Raw genomic sequence first — 18,974 nt, 5'->3', positions numbered from 1 at the left:
GCCCATAGGAGCGACACTGTCAGACTCCCCCTGAGCCTGTAGCATGCCAAGACATCACCCAGCCCGACCACGGCCACCAGTTCACAGATCGAACAGGCTGGCCCCCGAGGATCTGTCCCTGGCTGCCCACAGTCAGCCCCGGATGTGTTTAAAAGCAGAGCGCCTGTCTGCAGGAGCCCTGGCTCTTAATTTCGGCTCGCCAGGGCCCGAAGGAAAGCCAGTCTTGGGGTGGAGTTTGATTCTGAGTAAAGCTGTCTCCTGTAGCCCAAGGAGTGAGAGAGCCCTGTGTGTCCCTGCGGGCTCTCCGGAGGGCCTGTGTAACACAGCTGCTAGCCACAGCTGCCCTGAACTGCGCTGTGCCTTCTCACCTCCCCGCAGGGCTTTCTCTGAAGTCCGCCTGCCACGCCCAGGAGAACGCGTCCTAGGTACCGGCCCGGCCAGAGGACAAGTAGCTGGAGGTGCACGAGCCAGCTCTCCTGCCAGACACTCTACTGACAGCCTGCCCCCCCAAAATACCGCCCCCCGGCCCCAGCGCCACCCCCTGCAAGGCCCTTCCAGCTGCCAGGCCGGAGCGGCGGGGCGCTGGGGGAGCGGACTCTGCCCCCCAACTCCACAGGCGTGTACTGAACTAGCCAGCGTGGAGAAGCATCACAGAGCGCGGTCGGGAAAAACTAGTGCCTGGCCAGGATTTATCACTCACTACACCAGCGAAGCACATCTGCCTCTGCTCCACTGGAGCTCTGTTGGGATGTGGAAATGTTGAAAAACTTCTCAACAGTTTCGTTTCTTTCTCAACAGCCGAAGAATGATGTTCTTCTTTCTTCTTTACTGCTTTCACAACCTTGGCTACGACACAGAAGCTTTCCTTTCTTTTCAAGTCATGTATTTGTGCAATATAGCTCAGCCTCGCTCTCCAATGGCCTCAGGTCAGATTTCCCCAGTGAAACCGGGCACCGGTCTCTCAGCTGCGGCACGTCTTTCCCGGGCTCCTATCACACCTCGCCTGCACCCGGGCCGCAGCTTCGCTCGCCGGCTCTTACCTGCCTCTTGATGAAGCTGGAGGTGGTGTCGGAGGAAGTGCTGCCATCCGAGCGCTTGAAGCGGCTCTTCTTCTTGGGCAACTTCCTGGGCAGCTGTGGGCAGGAAGAGGGAGAGGGGTGTGTTAGCACTCTTGCTGCTGCTGCAGCTGCTGCTATTACTGCTACTGCTGCTACTATTACTACTGCTGCTATTACTGCTACTGCTATTACTGCTACTGCTGCTACTATTACTACTGCTGCTATTACTGCTACTGCAGCTATTACTACTGCTATTACTGCTACTGCTGCTATTACTGCTACTGCTATTACTGCTACTGCTGCTATTACTGCTACTGCTATTACTGCTACTGCTGCTACTATTACTACTGCTGCTATTACTGCTACTGCTATTACTGCTACTGCTGCTACTATTACTACTGCTGCTATTACTGCTACTGCAGCTATAACTGCTACTGCTGCTACAATTACTACTGCTGCTATTACTGCTATTGCTGTTACTACTACTGCTGTTACTGCTGCTGCTACTATTACTACTGCTATTACTGCTACTGCTGCTATTACTGATACTATTACTACTGCTGCTATAACGGCTACTGCTGTTACTACTACTGCTACTATTACTGCTGCTGCTGCTATTACTACTGCTGCTATTACTACTACTGCAGCTATTACTACTGCTATTACTGCTACTGCTGCTATTACTGCTATTGTTATTACTACTACTGCTACTATTACTGCTGCAGCTATTACTGCTACTGATACTATTACTGCTGCTCCTGCTATTACTGCTACTACTATTACTGCTACTTCTGTTACTGCTGCTGCTATTATTACTGCTGCTGCTATTACTGCTACTACTATTACTGCTGCTGCATTTACTACTGCTGCTATTACTGCTACTGCAATTATTACTCCTGCTGCTACTATTATTCTGCTGCTGCTAGTGCTATTACTGCTGCTTCTACTATTACTGCTGCTATCATTGCTGTTTTACTGATGACATTACTGCTGCTTTACTGATGATAATACTGCTACTGCTACTATTACTGCTACTTAACTGATGACATACTGCTGCTTTTGCTACTATTACTGTTGCTTCACTGATGGCTACTGCTGCTACTGCTACTATTACTGCTGCTTTACTGATGACAACACTGCTGCTACTGCTACTATTACTGCTGCTTTACTGATGACAATACTGCTGCTACTGCTACTATTACTGCTGCTTTACTGATGACAACACTGCTGCTACTGCTACTATTACTGCTGCTTTACTGATGACATTACTGCTGCTACTGCTACTATTACTGCTGCTTTACTGATGACAACACTGCTGCTACTGCTACTATTACTGCTGCTTTACTGATGACAATACTGCTTCTACTGCTACTATTACTGCTGCTTTACTGATGACAATACTGCTGCTACTGCTACTATTACTGCTGCTTTACTGATGACAATACTGCTGCTACTGCTACTATTACTGCTGCTTTACTGAAGACAACACTGCTGCTACTGCTACTATTACTGCTGCTTTACTGAAGACAACACTGCTGCTACTGCTACTATTACTGCTGCTTTACTGAAGACAACACTGCTGCTACTGCTACTATTACTGCTGCTACTGCTACTATTACTGCTGCTTTACTGATGACAACACTGCTGCTACTGCTACTATTACTGCTGCTACTGCTACTATTACTGCTGCTTTACTGATGACAATACTGCTGCTACTGCTACTATTACTGCTGCTTTACTGATGACAACACTGCTGCTACTGCTACTATTACTGCTGCTTTACTGATGACATTACTGCTTTTCCCACTTCTGTTGGTTTCATTCTACAACATTATGTGAAGCGGTTTTTCCCGTTTGGTTTGAGTTTGGTTGATATCCGGCAAGCGGGAGATGGGGGGCAGACTAACAGAGGAGCACGGATGAAGAAAGAGACGAGACAGACAGCAGACACACGGACTGTGAAGTTCTGCTCTGAGCGCACAGTTCAGGCTCACTCTGTGAGACAGCTTATGCATGAAAGCACAGGCCTCTGGTGGAATGCCGTTCACCGCAGCTCCTGTCTCCCCGTATCCCGCTGCCTGTGGAGGCAGGGGCGCACACTGGTGCCGTATCTGCCAGCAGTGCTGGGGCAGGAGACGCCGCAGAGGCACAGGTGAGTCCGGCCCGGCCCTCAGACACGTGACCCGGCGCGCCCGGCGAGGTAAGACGGAACAGGGGGTCCAGCTCCCGGCCAGAGGCTGACAGCGCCGAGCTCCGGTACCCCTCTGTGGAAATAACCGCGCAGCGAGCGACCGAGGCTGGGGGAGGCATGGCCCGCCGGCGGCCGCAGATCGACGGGGGAACGAGCCTTTGAAATGACATTCACAGCCCATTTCCCCGCAGCGCGGATCGAACAGAAGCGCCGCGCTGTGCCGCCCCGTCCTGCAGCCGATAACCAGCTGTGCCGCCTGTGGGCTCCACCGGCGCTGCGGACTGCGGGGAGAGCCGAGCGCCCGCCCGCGTTTCCATGGCAACGGGGGGACCTGGGCGCCGCGGGCCGGAGCTGTTTTCAGGATCATCGTTAGCCGAATCTCCCCCCACCCTCCCAGGGGAAATGGAAAACGAGGAAATGACTACCTACGTTTGTCATCCTCACCTGGAAATAATGCGGCTGGGAGCCGGTGTCGGCGCCGGGCGCGGGAGCCGCGGAGGAGACCGACATGTTCGCTCGCACCGCGGACTCACAGGGCGCGGGCAGGGGCTCGCTCGCGGGCTCCGGCGAGCGGCGCGGGAGGCGGACGCGGCGCGGCGGCCGGAGCGCACGCGGGCAGGCGGAGGAGCGAGGGGAGCCTCATGGTGCGCGGGGCGACGGCGCGAGGAGCATGCGGGCTGTGTCCGCGGCGTGCCGCGCGCCGCGAGGAAGACAGAGGAAACGGCTGCAGGCGAGAAATAAACAAAACCGAGACGTTTCCGTTGTGTGGACAAAATGACGCCGCTTTGGTTATTTTTTCTCTTTCTCAGGCCATTGCTCGTGTTGTCGTTGGAAGGCACATCGCCTGTTTCTTGTTGGAAGCGCCGTCTCCCCCCCTCTCTGTCTCTCCCTCTCTCTCGCTCTCCCTCTCCCTCCCTGCCTCCCTCTCTCTCTCCCTCTCTGTCCCCCCCTCTCCCTCCCAGTCTCTCCCTGTCTCTCTCCCTCTCTGTCCCCCTCTCCCTGTCTCTTGCTCTCCCTGTCTCTCTCCCTCTCTGTCCCCCCCCGTCTCTCTCTCTCCCTGTCCCCCCCGTATCTCGCTCTCCCTGTCTCTCTCCCTCTCTGTCCCCCCCCCGTCTCTCTCTCTCCCTGTCCCCCCCCGTCTCTCTCTCTCCCTGTCTCTCTCCCTCTCTGTCCCCCCCCGTCTCTCTCTCTCCCTGTCCCCCCCGTCTCTCTCTCTCCCTGTCTCTCTCCCTCTCTGTCCCCCCCTCCCTGTCTCTCTCTCTGTCCCTGTCTCTCTCTCCCTGCCCCCCTCCCTCTGTCTCTTCTCTGTCTATCCTCTCTCTGTCTCCCTCCTCTCACCGCATACTCTTTCCTTTTTTTGTCTAATTGTCCTTTTCTCGCCATTTCTCAGTTCAATTGAAAAGCACTTTATTGACCTGATTGATCCTATACAGTATGGCGAGAGCACAGTAACAGACAGCATACAATTGCAACAGGGAATTAACAGCCACAGTTTTAACAGCAATACCCACACAACAGCACGATGTACAGTAGCACCACCCATAGATTTCAATATTAACCAACTTCCAGAAGGTGCTGCAAACACAAAGGCACTGCAGCCCCACTATTCCCAACGGACACTTTGCAGATAATTAAAACTGATTAAACAACCCAATTAACAGGGCAGACATACAAACAAATTAGTGAAGACCCTCCCTTTCTCCCTCTTTCTCCCAATCTCTCTTTCTCCATCCTGTGTCCCTCTGTCCCCTGCGCTGTGGAGACAGTGTAGTGTCTCCGCCCTGTGTCCCTCTGTGCCCTGCGCTGTGGGGGCAGTGCGATGTGTCCACCCTGTGTCCCTCTGTGCCCTGCTCTGTGGGGGCAGTGTAATGTCTCCACCCTGTGTCTCTCTGTGCCCTGCGCTGTGGGGGCAGTGTGATGTGTCCACCCTGTGTCCCTCTGTGCCCTGCTCTGTGGGGGCAGTGTAATGTCTCCACCCTGTGTCTCTCTGTGCCCTGCGCTGTGGGGGCAGTGTGATGTGTCCACCCTGTGTCCCTCTGTGCCCTGCGCTGTGGGGGCAGTGTAATGTCTCCACCCTGTGTCCCTCTGTACCCTGCGCTGAGGGGGCAGTGTAATGTCTCCACCCTGTGTCCCTCTGTACCCTGCGCTGAGGGGGCAGTGTGATGTGTCCACCCTGTGTCCCTCTCTGTGCCCTGTGCTGAGGGGGCAGTGTGATGTGTCCACCCTGTGTCCCTCTCTGTGCCCTGTGCTGAGGGGGCAGTGTGATGTGTCCACCCTGTGTCCCTCTGTGCCCTGTGCTGAGGGGCCCTACCACTTACACAGAGAACTTTTCGGGCCTGAGGTAGCCAGTGACCCTCTAGGCTAGAGATCACAGCTATGAATGTATTCAAGATCTTCTCATGCATGCATCACTCTTTCTCTTCCCCGGTTAGTTTGAGAAAGAGGGGTTTAATTTAGCTAGCATGCTCCATCCAAAACAGCAAATCACCATCTTTTTGGAGAACACTGGTTTTATTTGTCGGTAATAACTGTGTATTTAGCAATCTCATCCTAACAGGTGGGAGGTGTTGTTGCCGTAAGTTGAACAGAAGTATCAAAATTTCACTGCCTATTCCTGCAACTGAAGTATACGCACGTTACTGTGCTGTGTCGGAAAGATGGCCATGCTTAATCTCACCACCAGAGGGAGCACGATGACAAGAAACTTCCTCACGTGTGCAGGGCAGCGAGCAGCCCGAGAGTGCGGCATCTGGGCCGGCTTTGCCTGCTGCTCGCCGCAGCCGGGCTGGTACACGCAGAAACATTGTCCCGCCAGCGCGATGCAGCGAGTAGATGGGACTCCCACTTAGTCCCTAGGTGCACATGTGAGTCGCTCCAGGCCTGGGAGGGGGTCTGTGTCATCCGTGATCTCCTGCTACCCTCTGTCTCACTGGCCTCCCTGCGTTGTTCCCCATCTCCAGAATTGTGCTGATCCCCAGTGCTGGTGTCAGGCTGCAGTCTCCCCGGCGAGCTGTAATAAACTGTAATCAGACAGAGAGCTGCAGTCTGCTGTGGTTTTTCAGCGCTGACAGTCTCTCGATGTTCCCCGGCTTCGTGGATCTGGGCCAGGCGGTGAGAGCCTGAGCAGAAACGCAGCCGGAGAGAACGGGAGGCCACACAGAGGTGAGACCCCAAGAGAGCACCTCCGTGTCACGGCTCGAGAGAGGTCACACACGAGACAACCGCCCGACTCGATTGGCTTCTTGAAGCGACTCGATCGGAGGATCTCCACCCCCTTTTTCTTGAAACAAACCAGGGTACTGGCTTCAATAGCATAGCTGGGAAGCTCGATCCACACCCCCACCACCCTCTGTGTAAAGAAGTGCCTCCTGTTCATCCTTCCATTCATTTCCTAACTGCTACTTCCAACATGGGGTCACGGGGGAGGCAAGAAACAGGAGCAGTGTAAGACGCACGCAGGACAGGCCGCCTTCTGTTCTTGGGTTTAAATGCGTGTCACATAGTTTCCACTTAAGTCCTCCGGTTCGTGCTTCACTGTTCATTTTGCTGTAATCTACTTGGACCATCGATTCCGCTGAGGATTCTGAGCACTTGTATCGGGTCCTGTCGTAGTTTTCTCTGATCCACAATAAAGAGACTCAGTTCCTTCATCCTGTCGGTGCGGGACACTCCCATCAGACTAAAGAGTTCCTCCTGCCTGTCGGTGCAGGACACTCCCTTCAGATTAAAGAGGCTCACTTCCTTCAGCCTGTCAGTGTGGGACACTCCCTTAAGACTAAAGAGACTCAGTTCCTCCTGCCTGTTCAGTATGGGGCAGTCCCTTCAGACTAAAGAGAGTCAGTTCCTCCTGCCTGTCAGTGCGGGACACTCCCTTTAGACTAAAGAGAGTCAGTTCCTCCTGCCTGTCAGTGCGGGACACTCCCTTCGGACTAAAGAGACTCAGTTCCTTCAGCCTGTCAGTGCAGGACACTCCCTTCAGAACAACCTAGCAGTGAAGGAACTGAGTTCACTCAGTTTAATAGTCAATAAACGTACTCTCGTTGTCAAGATGAGGAATTATTTCTCACTGGCCAAATGTTAGAAAACCCCTCCACCCTTTCCCCATCAGATAAAATATTAGGTGTCTGTCAGCTGGTGGATTCCTCAGGGATCTGAAGTTTCTGCAGCCCAATTCCATCCCATTCCTGCAGCAGGATGGCCTTCAGCTGGGAGTGAGAGGAGGGTGGTGGTGTGTGGGGACCGAACTGGACAGGTCCACTGGTTCCACTGGTTTTCACCAGGAGTGAGATTAGGAGATTTTTCTGGTCAGGGAAGGTGATAGGAGTCTGTGTCCTGTTCCTCCAGCCCAACCCCACACACCGCCCCCTGTTGGAAGGGTCTGTTAATTACAGGGCCCCTAATGTACTGTGTGTGTGCTCGGGCCGGAGGAGCAGACTTCCACCTGGCCAGAACAACCCCAGACCTCACTCCTGAGTGCGCCCATAACAAGTAGGAGTGAGGATCCCAGTCCTGACCCGCAGGACTTTTAAAACCAGGGCTTGATACCAGGAGGTTCCTCGTTGCTAGTTCAGAAAGAAGAGGACGCTGAGTTTCTGCTCTGTCCTTTGCTGGAGATGTCAGACCAAGAACCACTGACTCATTAGCCCTGTGACTTATTATCGTTATTGTTATTAATACTCAGCCGTTTAAAACACTAATATTTATTCTCCCAGACTGTGTCGACACAGGGAATGCCTCATGCGCCAGCGGAGAGTCTGCCTGTGTGTGTCTGTGTTGTGATTTACGCGCTGCTGTGTTTGGTCTCAGGGGAGGAGCTGGACTGTGGGGGGGGGGGGGGGGGGGGAGGGCGGCTCAGGCACAGCTGAAGACTTCGACACCCGGGACAGGTTCACTGGAGCCACCTTTCCAGAGGAGACCATGATGTTGTGAAAGCTGGTGTGCTCTTGTATCTGTGTGAGAGACAGGTTAAAGTAGGAAAGAGAATTGTATACAGTAGGTTACTGAGAAAGAGGTTCAACAAAAAGGTTGGGGGGTTTGGTACCCCATGGGCAGCACGGTGGCACAGTGGTGCTCACAGCACTTGGGCCCCGGGTTCAATTCCGGACTTGAGGTGCTGTGTGTGTGGAGTTTGCATGTTCTCCCCATGTTCACATGGGTTTCCTCTGGGTGCTCCGGTTTCCTCCCACAGTCCAAAGACAAGATGACAGGTTGATTAGCTTCTGGGAAGACTGGCTCTGGTGCGTGTATATCTATATGTGTGCTGTGATGGACTGGCGTCCTGCCCAGCCTGTACCCTGCCTTGCGCCCGTTGACTGCTGGGATAGGCTCCAGCTCTCCGCGATCCTGTACCGGATAAAGAGGATTAGAAATGGATGGTTTGGTACCCCAGGGGAGAAGGAGGCCATGGTCAAATCCCATGAAGTTCCACAAGGGGGCGATGCAGACTCAGCTGGTGGATAGGGCGACCCAGCTGTTTCTGTGGCCAGCCGGTGCTGGGAAAAGTTCTGACGCCCTTCATAAGTCAGAACCCCCCCCCCCCCCACAGGATGACTTAAAGGTGCTTGAACAAGAGCTGGAATCATTCATGCCCAGGCCAGGCCACAGCAGCAGGGCAGGCAGGGCGGGCCTGAAGAGCAGACCCCGCTCTTCCTCCTCTCCGCTGGAGGAGCCCTGGGCAGCGGAAGAGAATCAAGCGCAGAAACGCGTGTGGCTCGTGCTGAGGCGCTCTGTGAGGCAGAGCAGCACAGCGCACGCCTGGAAGAGGAAACAGTCATCTTCACCATCCTCGGGATTTACTGGCGGGTTGCGTGTAGAGCCTTTCCATTGTATTTCTGTTCTGTTCAAGCAGAGGAGAGGAGATCCTGAGCTTGCGTGCGACTTTAAATACACCTCTCTAGCCCTCAGCTACAGCAGTGTGTGTTTGTTTAACCACTTCACACTCTTTTCCCAAACAGAAAGCCTCTGATAGCTTCCTCTTTGAGGGAATCTGTCTCTACAGGTATTGCTCAGGCAGGCCTTCTGATAAGAAAGGTCTTTTTTTTTTTCCTGGTGTGCGTGGGTTATATATATTTCCCCCTTCCTTCACCTTTCATGGTTGCCGTAGCGACTCTGTTTACACAGCAATTTTTACTTATCGGGCTGATTGACGGGCTGGGACCCATTGCCTTCACGGTGGAGTGGCGTTGCCAGGCAACGCCGGCAGGGTGGCCAATGAGGGGCGTGCAGGGCGGGGCGTTGTGAGCTAATTGGTGCGGTTCAGGAATGTGGTCTAGCCCTCCGATACACCACAGGGGACCCAGCGGAAACTCCGCGGGTGTGAGTGACCTTGCTCACAGAGAGAACGAGCACACAACGTGTAGGCTGACTTACAGACTGGATGGGGGAAGGCGATGCACTTCTCACACAGGTAGAAGTATTCTTGGATAGAGAGAGCATGTAAGCCAGAGTTCCAGGATACCCTGGACTCCACGTGAACCAGGCACAGGCCTTCACTCACACGGCTCCAGCACTGGGAGCTGCTGTATACGTGAGACTTTCAGTGAAGGAGAAAGCTCTCCCCTCCAGAGAGAGAACGGCAGCGAGCTTTTGACACCATTTGGACTATTCCATTCCATCTGGTGACGTGACACTACTCTCTTCTTTACCTGTAGCTCAGTTCGCTCTCTGGGTCTTTGCCATGAGAAGTCCCTTCTGTGCTGTTTACAGAAAACAGTGCTGCCTGCACCACATGATTCAGTATGTTTAGTGGCACGGTGGCACCGGTGGGGCTGGCGCTGCTGCCTTGCCACACTGGGCCCTGGGGTCTGCTCCAGACCTGGGGTGCTGACTGCATGTTCTCCCTGCCTTTCGGTGAGTTTCCCAGAGTGCTCTGGTTTGCTCCCACAGTCCAAAGACATGCTGGGAGGTTAATTGGATTCTGGGAATACAGTTCCCTGTTGATACCCTCTCACTCCTCTCAGCCCCCACTCACTAGTGAGACGTCCTCTTCGGCTTTCTCTGGTGCGCGCTACAGCTCTTGACCTGACCCTTTTGGCTACCTGACCTAGTTCTTCTGCCTCGACTACGACTTTTGCTTTTGGCATTTGGATGCCAATTGGTTGCAATCACCTTCAGTCTCAGCGCCGCATAGCGTCCATCCTGGTGCTCCTAACGCCATCTCTGACAGCCCAAAACAAGGCGTCTTCCAAATACCATTAAGAGGATAAGAATGTTTAGTGGAGGCCATTCATCCTATTTAGAGAGTTTGGTTTTTCAGTAGCTAATTGATTCCATGACCTAAGCCAGTTATTTATTGAAAGGAACCAGGTATCAGCTTCAGCAACATGGCTGAACAGGGCCAGCTTGTTCCACACTCTCACCACCTTCTGTGTATAGAAGAGCCTCCTGTTCTTGGTTGTAAATGCACTTATGTATTCTGGTTTGTGTTTCATTTTTGATTATGGAGAAGTCCACTGGATAGGCTCTGTCTTTGACGATTTTGAATTATTATAGCAGGTCCCCTTGTAGTCTTCTCTGTTCAAGACTAAAGAGACTCCGTTCCTTCAGCCTGTCAGTCAGGACACTCCCTTTGGACTAAAGAGACTCAGTTCCTTCAGCCTGTCAGTGTAGGACACTCCCTTCGAACTAAAGAGACTCAGTTCCTTCAGCCTGTCAGTGCAGGACACTCCCTTCAGAATAAAGAGACTCAGTTCCTTCAACCTAGCAGTGTAGGACACTCACTTTAGCCCCCAAAAGGATCTGTTTGCATTTATATAGGGAAAAAAGCAGTTTCCTATAACACGATGACCAAAACTGTACACAATATTCTAAATGATCATTTGCAAGTTTGACAGGTTTACTAACTATACTGGACTCTAGATAATCGATTTATACAAAGAGCAGTGGTCCTAGTACTGATCCCTGTGGTACTCCCCTAATGACAGCCCCCCTCCATTCTGAGCATTCTCCCCTTATCTGTACTGTCCATTCATCAGTTCTTAACCCAAGCACTTGCATAAAACTAAGACACGTTGCTCTAGGAGGACTGTGAATGATGATGAAACAAATTTCATCAACTTAGAAATAGTGGAGACATGCCCTAGGACATTTGGTTGATGATGGGAGATGAACCACAGTACATTGCTGGCACAGGAGGGGTGGGCGCTGCCAGGTGTGTTGTTGGGGTGATTGCTGCTGTTTGCAAGGGGCTGTCTGACCTTTGTGGCTTGGCTGGGGTGCAGTTGAAGTGGTAGATGGTTACTTTCAGTCATGCCACAACCATGTAATGAATACTTCATTGCTCCTTTGATCCTGATTTTCCAAAGAAACCCTCTTACTGAAGTCTCCTTCCTGTAGGAGCCACAGAGCTGTCTCCCCCCCCCCATTCCTCATCCCCCTCAGCACCTCTTTGTAGGACGCTGGAGATGTTTGAAGGCTCCAGCATGAATGAGGTGCATCTTGTACAGCAAGAAATTGAAAAGAATGCAGAAAAAGAGGAAATAGTCCCATTTGGGCCAGAAATGAGATTAGTGAGTTTAGCTGAGCCGGGTGATTTGGAACCCCATCATGTGTGTTTCATGTGCATACTGTATGTGTAAGCTTATGTGACTGTGCAGGTCATGATGTCTCATCTTGTGTGTGTTTGTGTGTGTGTTTGTGTAGACGTTTGTGTGTGTGTTTGATTGTACAGGCTTTACATCTCTGCAGGTCAATATGTCTCTTCTCGTGTGTGTTTATGTGTGCGTGCAGAAGGTTGCATGTGTGTGTGCTTCAGACCATGATGTCTCGTCTTGTGTGTGTGTTTATGTGTGTGAGTGTGTGCAGGCTTTGCAGCTGTGCAGGCCAGGATGTCTCTTCTTGCGTGTGTGTGTGTGTCTCCGGGGGCGTGTGGGAGTGTGGGATCTCCCTGTGTCTGTGCACACAGGGCAGGGATGAGGCATCCTCTCTGTGCAGGGGTGACTTGCATGTGTCAAACAAACACACAGGCTCCCTCCTTGGACCAACACAGCAACCTGCAGGACAGGCCAGACCAGGCCAGCAGCAGCTGAGCGCTGAGCAAACAGCGCTGTTTGCTCTGCCCTCTGGACGCTGTGCCGAGCGCTCCACCCCAGGACAGCCACAGAGAGTGTCTCCTCCACCCCGAAATTCCCTCCCTGCGTCTGCGGACAGACCCCCAGACCCGATCACCAAGAAAGAAAAACCGAGACCAGGTCACAAATGGTGGTGGGAGAGGGGAACAAGCTTCCCAGCCATGTTCTTGAAGCCGATACCTTGGCTTCTTTCAAAAGACAGCGAGGTGAGATCCTGGGATCAATTCACTACCAATTACCAATGGGCAATGGCTCCTCTGGTATCCTAAAACAAATGGCACAAGAACACCTGGGTTTCTTGCCAAAACTGAAGGCTTTATACCTCATTATTGGGGGTCATGCATTGCAGTGCTCTTTTATAGGGGTACACTATGTTATTTTGAAACACCCCCAGGGGGTTGGTCCCTGACCCCCCTCAATTGAGAGAAATCATATAATCTAATCAACCAGGATTCTATATACCACCCTGTCCCCATTGATAGTTGGGATAGTGTAAACCTGCTACATGTACACGGTGGAACCCATCTCGCTGGAAAATGTGCAAGGGGGAAGGAAGATGGGGAACACTCAATCAAGGACCACCACTATCAAGAAAACCTGGAGCCGGGCCCTGTAACAGAAACTGCGAGCTGTCCCTGCAGTACTTCAGCTCTCCTGTCTGGGAACAGGAATGGGTTTGCATTGTAATGACCCAAAATGTCTATTTTATAGCAACGCTGTAAAGTGCTATTTATAGAGACTGTGTAAATCAACTGGTGTCAGCAGTGGGGCGGCAGGCCGATATAAGAACCGCGCGCGATCACGGACGCGAACTCAGCCTGAGGTCACGGCGCAAGAACAGGAAGTACTTCTGCACACATCGCTGGGTGGGGCTGGCCAGACCAGTGTGCTCATATCAGCCACCATCCCTGGATCACCTGAGCGTCTCACGTCCGTGCTCTCAGGCTGCCCCAGGACACTCCTCGGGCCTCTCTGGTGAGGACTGGCATCAGGGTTCGAGCGGGGGGTTAGGACTGGCGTCAGGGCTCGAGCTGGGGATTGGGACTGGGGTCAGGGTTCGAGCTGGGGCTTAGGACTTGGGTCAGGGTTCGAGCTGGGGGTCGGGACTGGGGTCAGGGTTTGATGTAGGTGTTAGGACTGGGGTCAGGGTTCGAGCGGGGTTTTATGATCGAGGTTTGTGTTAAGGCTGGGGTCAGGGTTAGGAGAGTTAGTCTGGGAGTAGAAGTAGAGTTAAGATCAGGAGTTTTCAATAGCTAGTCAACCTTAGCCGTTTTTCAGGATGAATCTTTGGATGTCTGCTTGTAACCTTGACTGGGCGGTTTGTTTAGACTCCTGTGAGTATTGTAGAAGTAGCTCCTATTCTCCACCCAGGATGGTCTGTTCCGCGTTCCTGCCTGTGAGCTTGCCTTTGCGGCCCATTTGTTTAACTTTCTGTTCCGCGATGTTGCGTTTCTTGACTTATCAGGAAGAGCGGAGTCTGATTTCAAGGTCAGCGCCGCGTGCTAAAAATAATGGCTTCAGCACATTTGCGGTGCAAAAGGCAGCCCTGTTGCCTGTGTCTCTGGAGCACAGATATCTCGTGATGATCAACAGAGGGGGCAGAAGAGCTCGTTCTGCACTGCGCCTGCAAACCCCCTCTCTCTCACATTGACACAGTGTGGCCACAGGTACAGAAACAACAGCGCATAGAAATGCCACAGGCTGATAATCCGTGGAGAGTCAGACATGCAGGTACTATATATCCAGCTGAAGAAGGCTCCACAGCCGAAACACTGTGTCTCTTTTCTTTTCAGCATGGAATAAACCTATTCCTTTGCAGGTACGATATACAGCCCCTTTACTGATGCCCATGTCTTGATCACTAGTGCTTCTCCCTAAATCCTCCTCTGTAAACTGGCTCTGCAGGGTATTGTAGTGCAGTCTGGTCCGGACAGTCTGAAACCTCTCCTGCTTGCTTGTGTGATGAGGTGCTGCTGTCATACTGTACTTGACCAGGGGATGGACCATAATGTCATTCTGTTTCAGACCAGGGCCAGGGCTGGAGACCCCTGGACTGACTGGACTGGGGATCCCCAAGACCAGGGCTGGAGACCCCTGGACTGACTGGACTGGGGATCCCCAAGACCAGGACTGGAGACCCCTGGACTGACTGGACTGGGGCTCCCCAGGGCCAGGGCTGGAGACCCCTGGACAGACTGGACTGCGGCTCCCCAGGGCCAGGGCTGGAGACCCCTGGACTGACTGGACTGGGAATCCCCATGACCAGGACTAGAGACCCCTGGACTGACTGGACCGGGGCTCCCCAGGATAAGGGCTGGAGACTCCTGGACTGACTGGACTGGAGCTCCCCAGGATAAGGGCTGGAGACCCCTGGACTGACTGGACTGGGGCTCCCCAGGATAAGGGCTGGAGACTCCTGGACTGACTGGACTGGAGCTCCCCAGGATAAGGGCTGGAGACCCCTGGACTGACTGGACTGTGGCTCCCCAGGGCCAGGGCTGGAGACCCCTGGACAGACTGGACTGGGGCTCCCCAGGGCCAGGGCTGGAGACCCCTGGACGGACTGGACTGGGGCTCCCCTGGACCAGGGCTGGAGACCCCTGGACTGACTGGACTGGGGCTCCCCAGGGCCAGGGCTGGAGACCCCTGGACGGACTGGACTGGGGCTCCCCTGGACCAGGGCTGGAGACCCCTGGACTGACTGGACTGGGGGGGTCCCCAGGACTGTAACCCTCCTGCACAGCTGTGGATCTGTGGAACAATTAAGAAACCAAGAGCACCAGTTGGACAGTTGGGGAGACGTACTGGGGAGACTTGGGGTGTTTAGATCTGTAAATATAGCCCTTTCATCCAGGCCTGGGCTCCCAGTTCCATCCCAGGACAGCCCAGTCCTGCTGCACCTTGTCCCAGTCACACTTGCTACCTGCCTGAATTCTGAATGGTTTGACTGGAAATCTTCAACTGTTTTTACATCCCCAGCTGATCAGGCATTACTGATGAAACAGCTGTTTGGAGGCAAATTCCCACATGTTGGGAGATGGTAAAACAATCGATGACATTGAGTTCATCCAATTAATATGCCAATGAAGGGGTCCGTTCTGTGTGTGGGGGTCTTCGGGACCCCGGTGTCGGGAACCTTTAAATTGTTTTGACGGACCTTTATTGTTAAAGTTATTGAACGTGTGTATTCACTGATCAATCAAGGTGATCGATAGAGCGTTTTGAAACTCTTACTCCGGATTTCCGGACTCTCGCTCTCTTCACTGGGGGCAAGAACAGGAAAATAGGATCGATAATGATGAATCCGTCGTCAATCCAGAAACATCAAGGACCTGAAAGACGTTTAGGACCCGTGTGCGTGTGCGTGTGCCCAAGTTCGCGTGGGAGCGGGTGGTGCACGCTGTCACAGCACAGCCTCGCGCGGCCGCACTCCCGAGTGGGCGCTCCGTTCTGGGGGACCTGCGCCGTCGCGGACACGGGTGACGTGACCCACAGACCGAGCCGGCCCGGCCGGACGCGCGTCTGAAACCACCTCGCAGCGCATCCAGTGCGCGTCGCCGCGGAAGGAGCAATAGACACGTCTCAGCCCCGGGCAGCGTGCGGAGTGACCAGAGCCGGGGCGACGGGCTGTCGGTCAGTCAGCGGAACCAGGAGGAAGGACGGTGCGGTCTGCGGCGTGAACCGAGCACTGGAGCCGGCGGAGGGGCTCGGGTTTTAACCAGGCACGAAGATCCTGTATTGATATTCATAATCCGTATCCGGGGTAAAGGCTGTGTGTGGGGTTTTCTTTTTCTCTGCCGGACAGCAAGAGGAAAAAAACCCGGGCTGGAGCCGCCGGCCTGCGGGGCACAGGGCGGGCGAGCGCTCGGGGAGATAAATGAACTCGTATCGCTCGCTCGGCGCTCTGCGAGCCGGGACCGACCTCTAGGGGCAGACGCGGCGGCTGGAGAGAGAGGGAGAGAGACGAGAGAGAGAGAGTCGAGAGCGAGAGAGCTTGGATGTGACGGGCGCTCCAGCGGGCAGGGAAGGGAGAACAGGCGGAAAAACGGAGGCGGACGGAGGGGCTGTTTGAGTCGCGAGTCCCCCGGACCCCTCGCCCCGATGCACGCGACACGACGTCACCTCTCAGCCGGACGCTCGCCTTAGGAAGAGCGGCGAGTCCCGAGAGCGCGGCGGCGTTCATTTTTTTGAGGGTTTCTGGACTCAGGGAGGATTATCATCACAGCTGTACGCGGTATTAAAAAACCCCCATGGTGAGTCAGTTTGTCCCTCTCCCCCCTCAGAGTGTGTTGCGTGCTGCAGATATTCGCCTGTGCATGATCAATGCGTGCCTTTCTGAGCGCTGCCCAGGTCGTGTTGTTGTTTTGATAGGACCGGATTTTGTGTGTTTTGGGGGGGGGTGGGTGTGTGTGGGGTGTCGCAGGGGCAGGGGGGGGAATCGGCGCTGTGCTCCAGTCCGGTCCGAGCCCTCTTCCGCCGAGTCTCCTCTGTGCTGTTTCCAGCCCCCCCCCCCCCCCCCGATGGCCGGTGTCTGTCCGCCTGGTCCACTTCGCTGGAATGCGGGCTCGTGGGGCATTGTTCCGCGCGCGGTGGACGTCAGTGCGCGGCGGGGCTCCCGGCTCGCGCGCTGGCTGCGGGGGCTGTTCGGGGACCCCCGCGCGCCCGGGGAGAGGCGGGGAGGACCAGCCCGACGGCTCGCACTCATCCCGGTCCCCGGCGAGGCGCACTCGCAGCCGTGTCATGTACGTGATGTTTCAGACATGTGTGTGCCACGTAGGGCCGTTTTGAAGGTGGACCGGTGCTGCCGTGTGTCGCTCTCCCTGCCCCGGAGTCGTGGCCGGCTCCAGCTCAACCGGAGGCAGGAGGCAGGGGGAGCGGGCCGTCAGTGTCACCCGCTGCACCATCAGTGACCCGCCGGCCGACGGGACACGGTAAAAAGGTCGGAGCCGCCGCCGAGTCCCGTTTGCCTCCGGGACCTGCGGGCGATGCGCCGCGCTGGAATGCGACCAGCCCGGCCGTGAAGAGGAGTGACAGCGGCGTGTTTCTGCCCCCCCCCCCCAACTCCCAACATATTGTTTGTTTCCTGCCGGCTGATGTGACGCCGAAAACGCGCTTTCCCGTGCCAGCAGCGTGGCGGCCCCGCACTGTAACTGTAACCGTGCCGACAGGGTCACCGCTGTTGTCGTGTTGTGAGGAGCGGAACGCCCCGGCCGTAGTTATGTAATGCCAGAGCGCGGACGAGTTTATTGGCTGTGTGGACCTCCTGTCGGCGAGTGCGCCGTTCGCACCAGTCATGTGAAACGGTATGCTGGGCACTGACAGCGTGATTTGCAGCCCCTGCAGATAAGATCTTGGAACAAGCCAGCCCAAAAAATGCAGCGTCTGTGGGACTGTTGTCACGGCACCGCTGCGCCAGTGGTGAGTTCTCTAGCGCAGCGTCTAAAAATGGAAGCTCGCGTCCGGGGCCGAGCTCGAGAGCAGCGGGCTTGCAGCGCGTGCGGAGCGCCGGTCGAGTTATGTAACGCCCGCGTGCCTCGGACCGACCCAATCCAGTCCAACCGTACGAGATCTGCACGACAACCACGACAAGAGCAACAACGAAAACCCCCACGAAATTTAACACAGACACATTTTCTAAGCGTAGATGGTTACCGAGAAAAGGAAAACAAACAGAAGGCGTTGTGAGATGGGGGGCACCGCGAGCCCGTTCGTGTTGCAGGGGGTCGCAGTTTGAATCGGCGCCCGTGGAGTCTTCCCCCCCCCCACGGGCGAACTTCGGGGGAGCGCGCGCCGTGGGGCCCCGCGGTCTCGTCCCGATCGGGAGAAATTAGCGTCTTCTCGTGCTCTGCCGTAATAGCTGGTGCTCCTGCGTGTTATAATTGTCTCCTGTCTGAATGGCGGAGGATGAGGATGTGTAAGTATATATTATTTCTCTCCTGGCCGGGCGCCCGGGCCGGTGGGAACGGGCTCTGAGAGAGTCCGATTTCACGATGTGTCTGTCGGGGCAGGGCCGGGGGGGGGGGTGAGGAAATCTATTTTTGCTTCAACAACACGACATGTTTCCGAACTGGGCCACAGCTGGCCGGCTCGGGCTGTCGGCAGCGCTGCCCAGCGGGTGACGCCAGGCCCGGGGCTCGCTGGGGCGGGGGTTGGGGTGTCCTGCTGGGGTGCTGCAGACCCAGAAGGCGGTTGAGATGTGGCTAGTGGCCCCAGACAGGGGAAGGGGAGTGTGGAATATTGCCACCTGACTGCTGCCTGTCGATAAGGCAGATACCCCTGGCCATCCTGGGGCAGATATGGGTTCAGATCAGCTGTACAGAGGGCAGATACCCCACAGGCGGGCCGTCCCGGGGGCAGACAGGGGCTCATATGAGCTGTACAGAGGGCAGATACCCCCAGAGGCGGGCCGTCCCGGGGACCGACAGGGGCTCAGATCAGCTGTACAGTTGCAGATACCCCCAGAGGCGGGCCGTCCCGGGGGCAGATAGGGGCTCAGATCAGCTGTACAGAGGGCAGCAGATACCCCCAGAGGCGGGCCGTCCCGGGGGCAGACAGGGGCTCAGATCAGCTGTACAGTTGCAGATCCATGCACTGCAGCATGTCCTAGTCCTGCTGAAAGCAGCCCAAACTCTTGTCCTCCGCGAGACAGGGATCCTG

At 54.9% G+C, this 18,974-nt stretch overlaps 2 protein-coding genes across 3 annotated transcripts in view; one reads left to right on the top strand and one right to left on the bottom strand.

The window, feature by feature from the left end:
* The window catches only part of cacnb3a (calcium voltage-gated channel auxiliary subunit beta 3a), a 59,952-nt gene extending 56,187 nt beyond the window's left edge, over positions 1 to 3,765 (bottom strand). The window contains exons 1-2 of the mRNA XM_088912840.1: positions 3,694 to 3,765; positions 1,041 to 1,133 (exon numbers count right to left, since the gene is read on the bottom strand). Coding sequence (XP_088768966.1) covers positions 1,041 to 1,133; positions 3,694 to 3,759 — 159 coding nt within the window. The 5' untranslated portion in view covers positions 3,760 to 3,765. The remainder of the gene's footprint in view (positions 1 to 1,040; positions 1,134 to 3,693) is intronic.
* A 12,571-nt stretch (positions 3,766 to 16,336) lies between these two features.
* adcy6a (adenylate cyclase 6a) overlaps positions 16,337 to 18,974 on the top strand; it is a 63,675-nt gene continuing 61,037 nt past the window's right edge. For both annotated transcript variants that reach the window (XM_088912684.1, XM_088912674.1), the window contains exon 1: positions 16,337 to 16,570. The gene's annotated coding sequence lies outside the window, so the exon portion shown is untranslated. The remainder of the gene's footprint in view (positions 16,571 to 18,974) is intronic.

The sequence above is a fragment of the Atractosteus spatula genome, chromosome 1 (assembly GCF_055471065.1).
Source record: "Atractosteus spatula isolate fAtrSpa1 chromosome 1, fAtrSpa1.hap1, whole genome shotgun sequence".
NCBI classification, from domain to species: domain Eukaryota; kingdom Metazoa; phylum Chordata; class Actinopteri; order Semionotiformes; family Lepisosteidae; genus Atractosteus; species Atractosteus spatula.
Note: the sequence above shows the minus strand (reverse complement) of the source record. Positions and strands in the feature narration are given on the sequence as shown.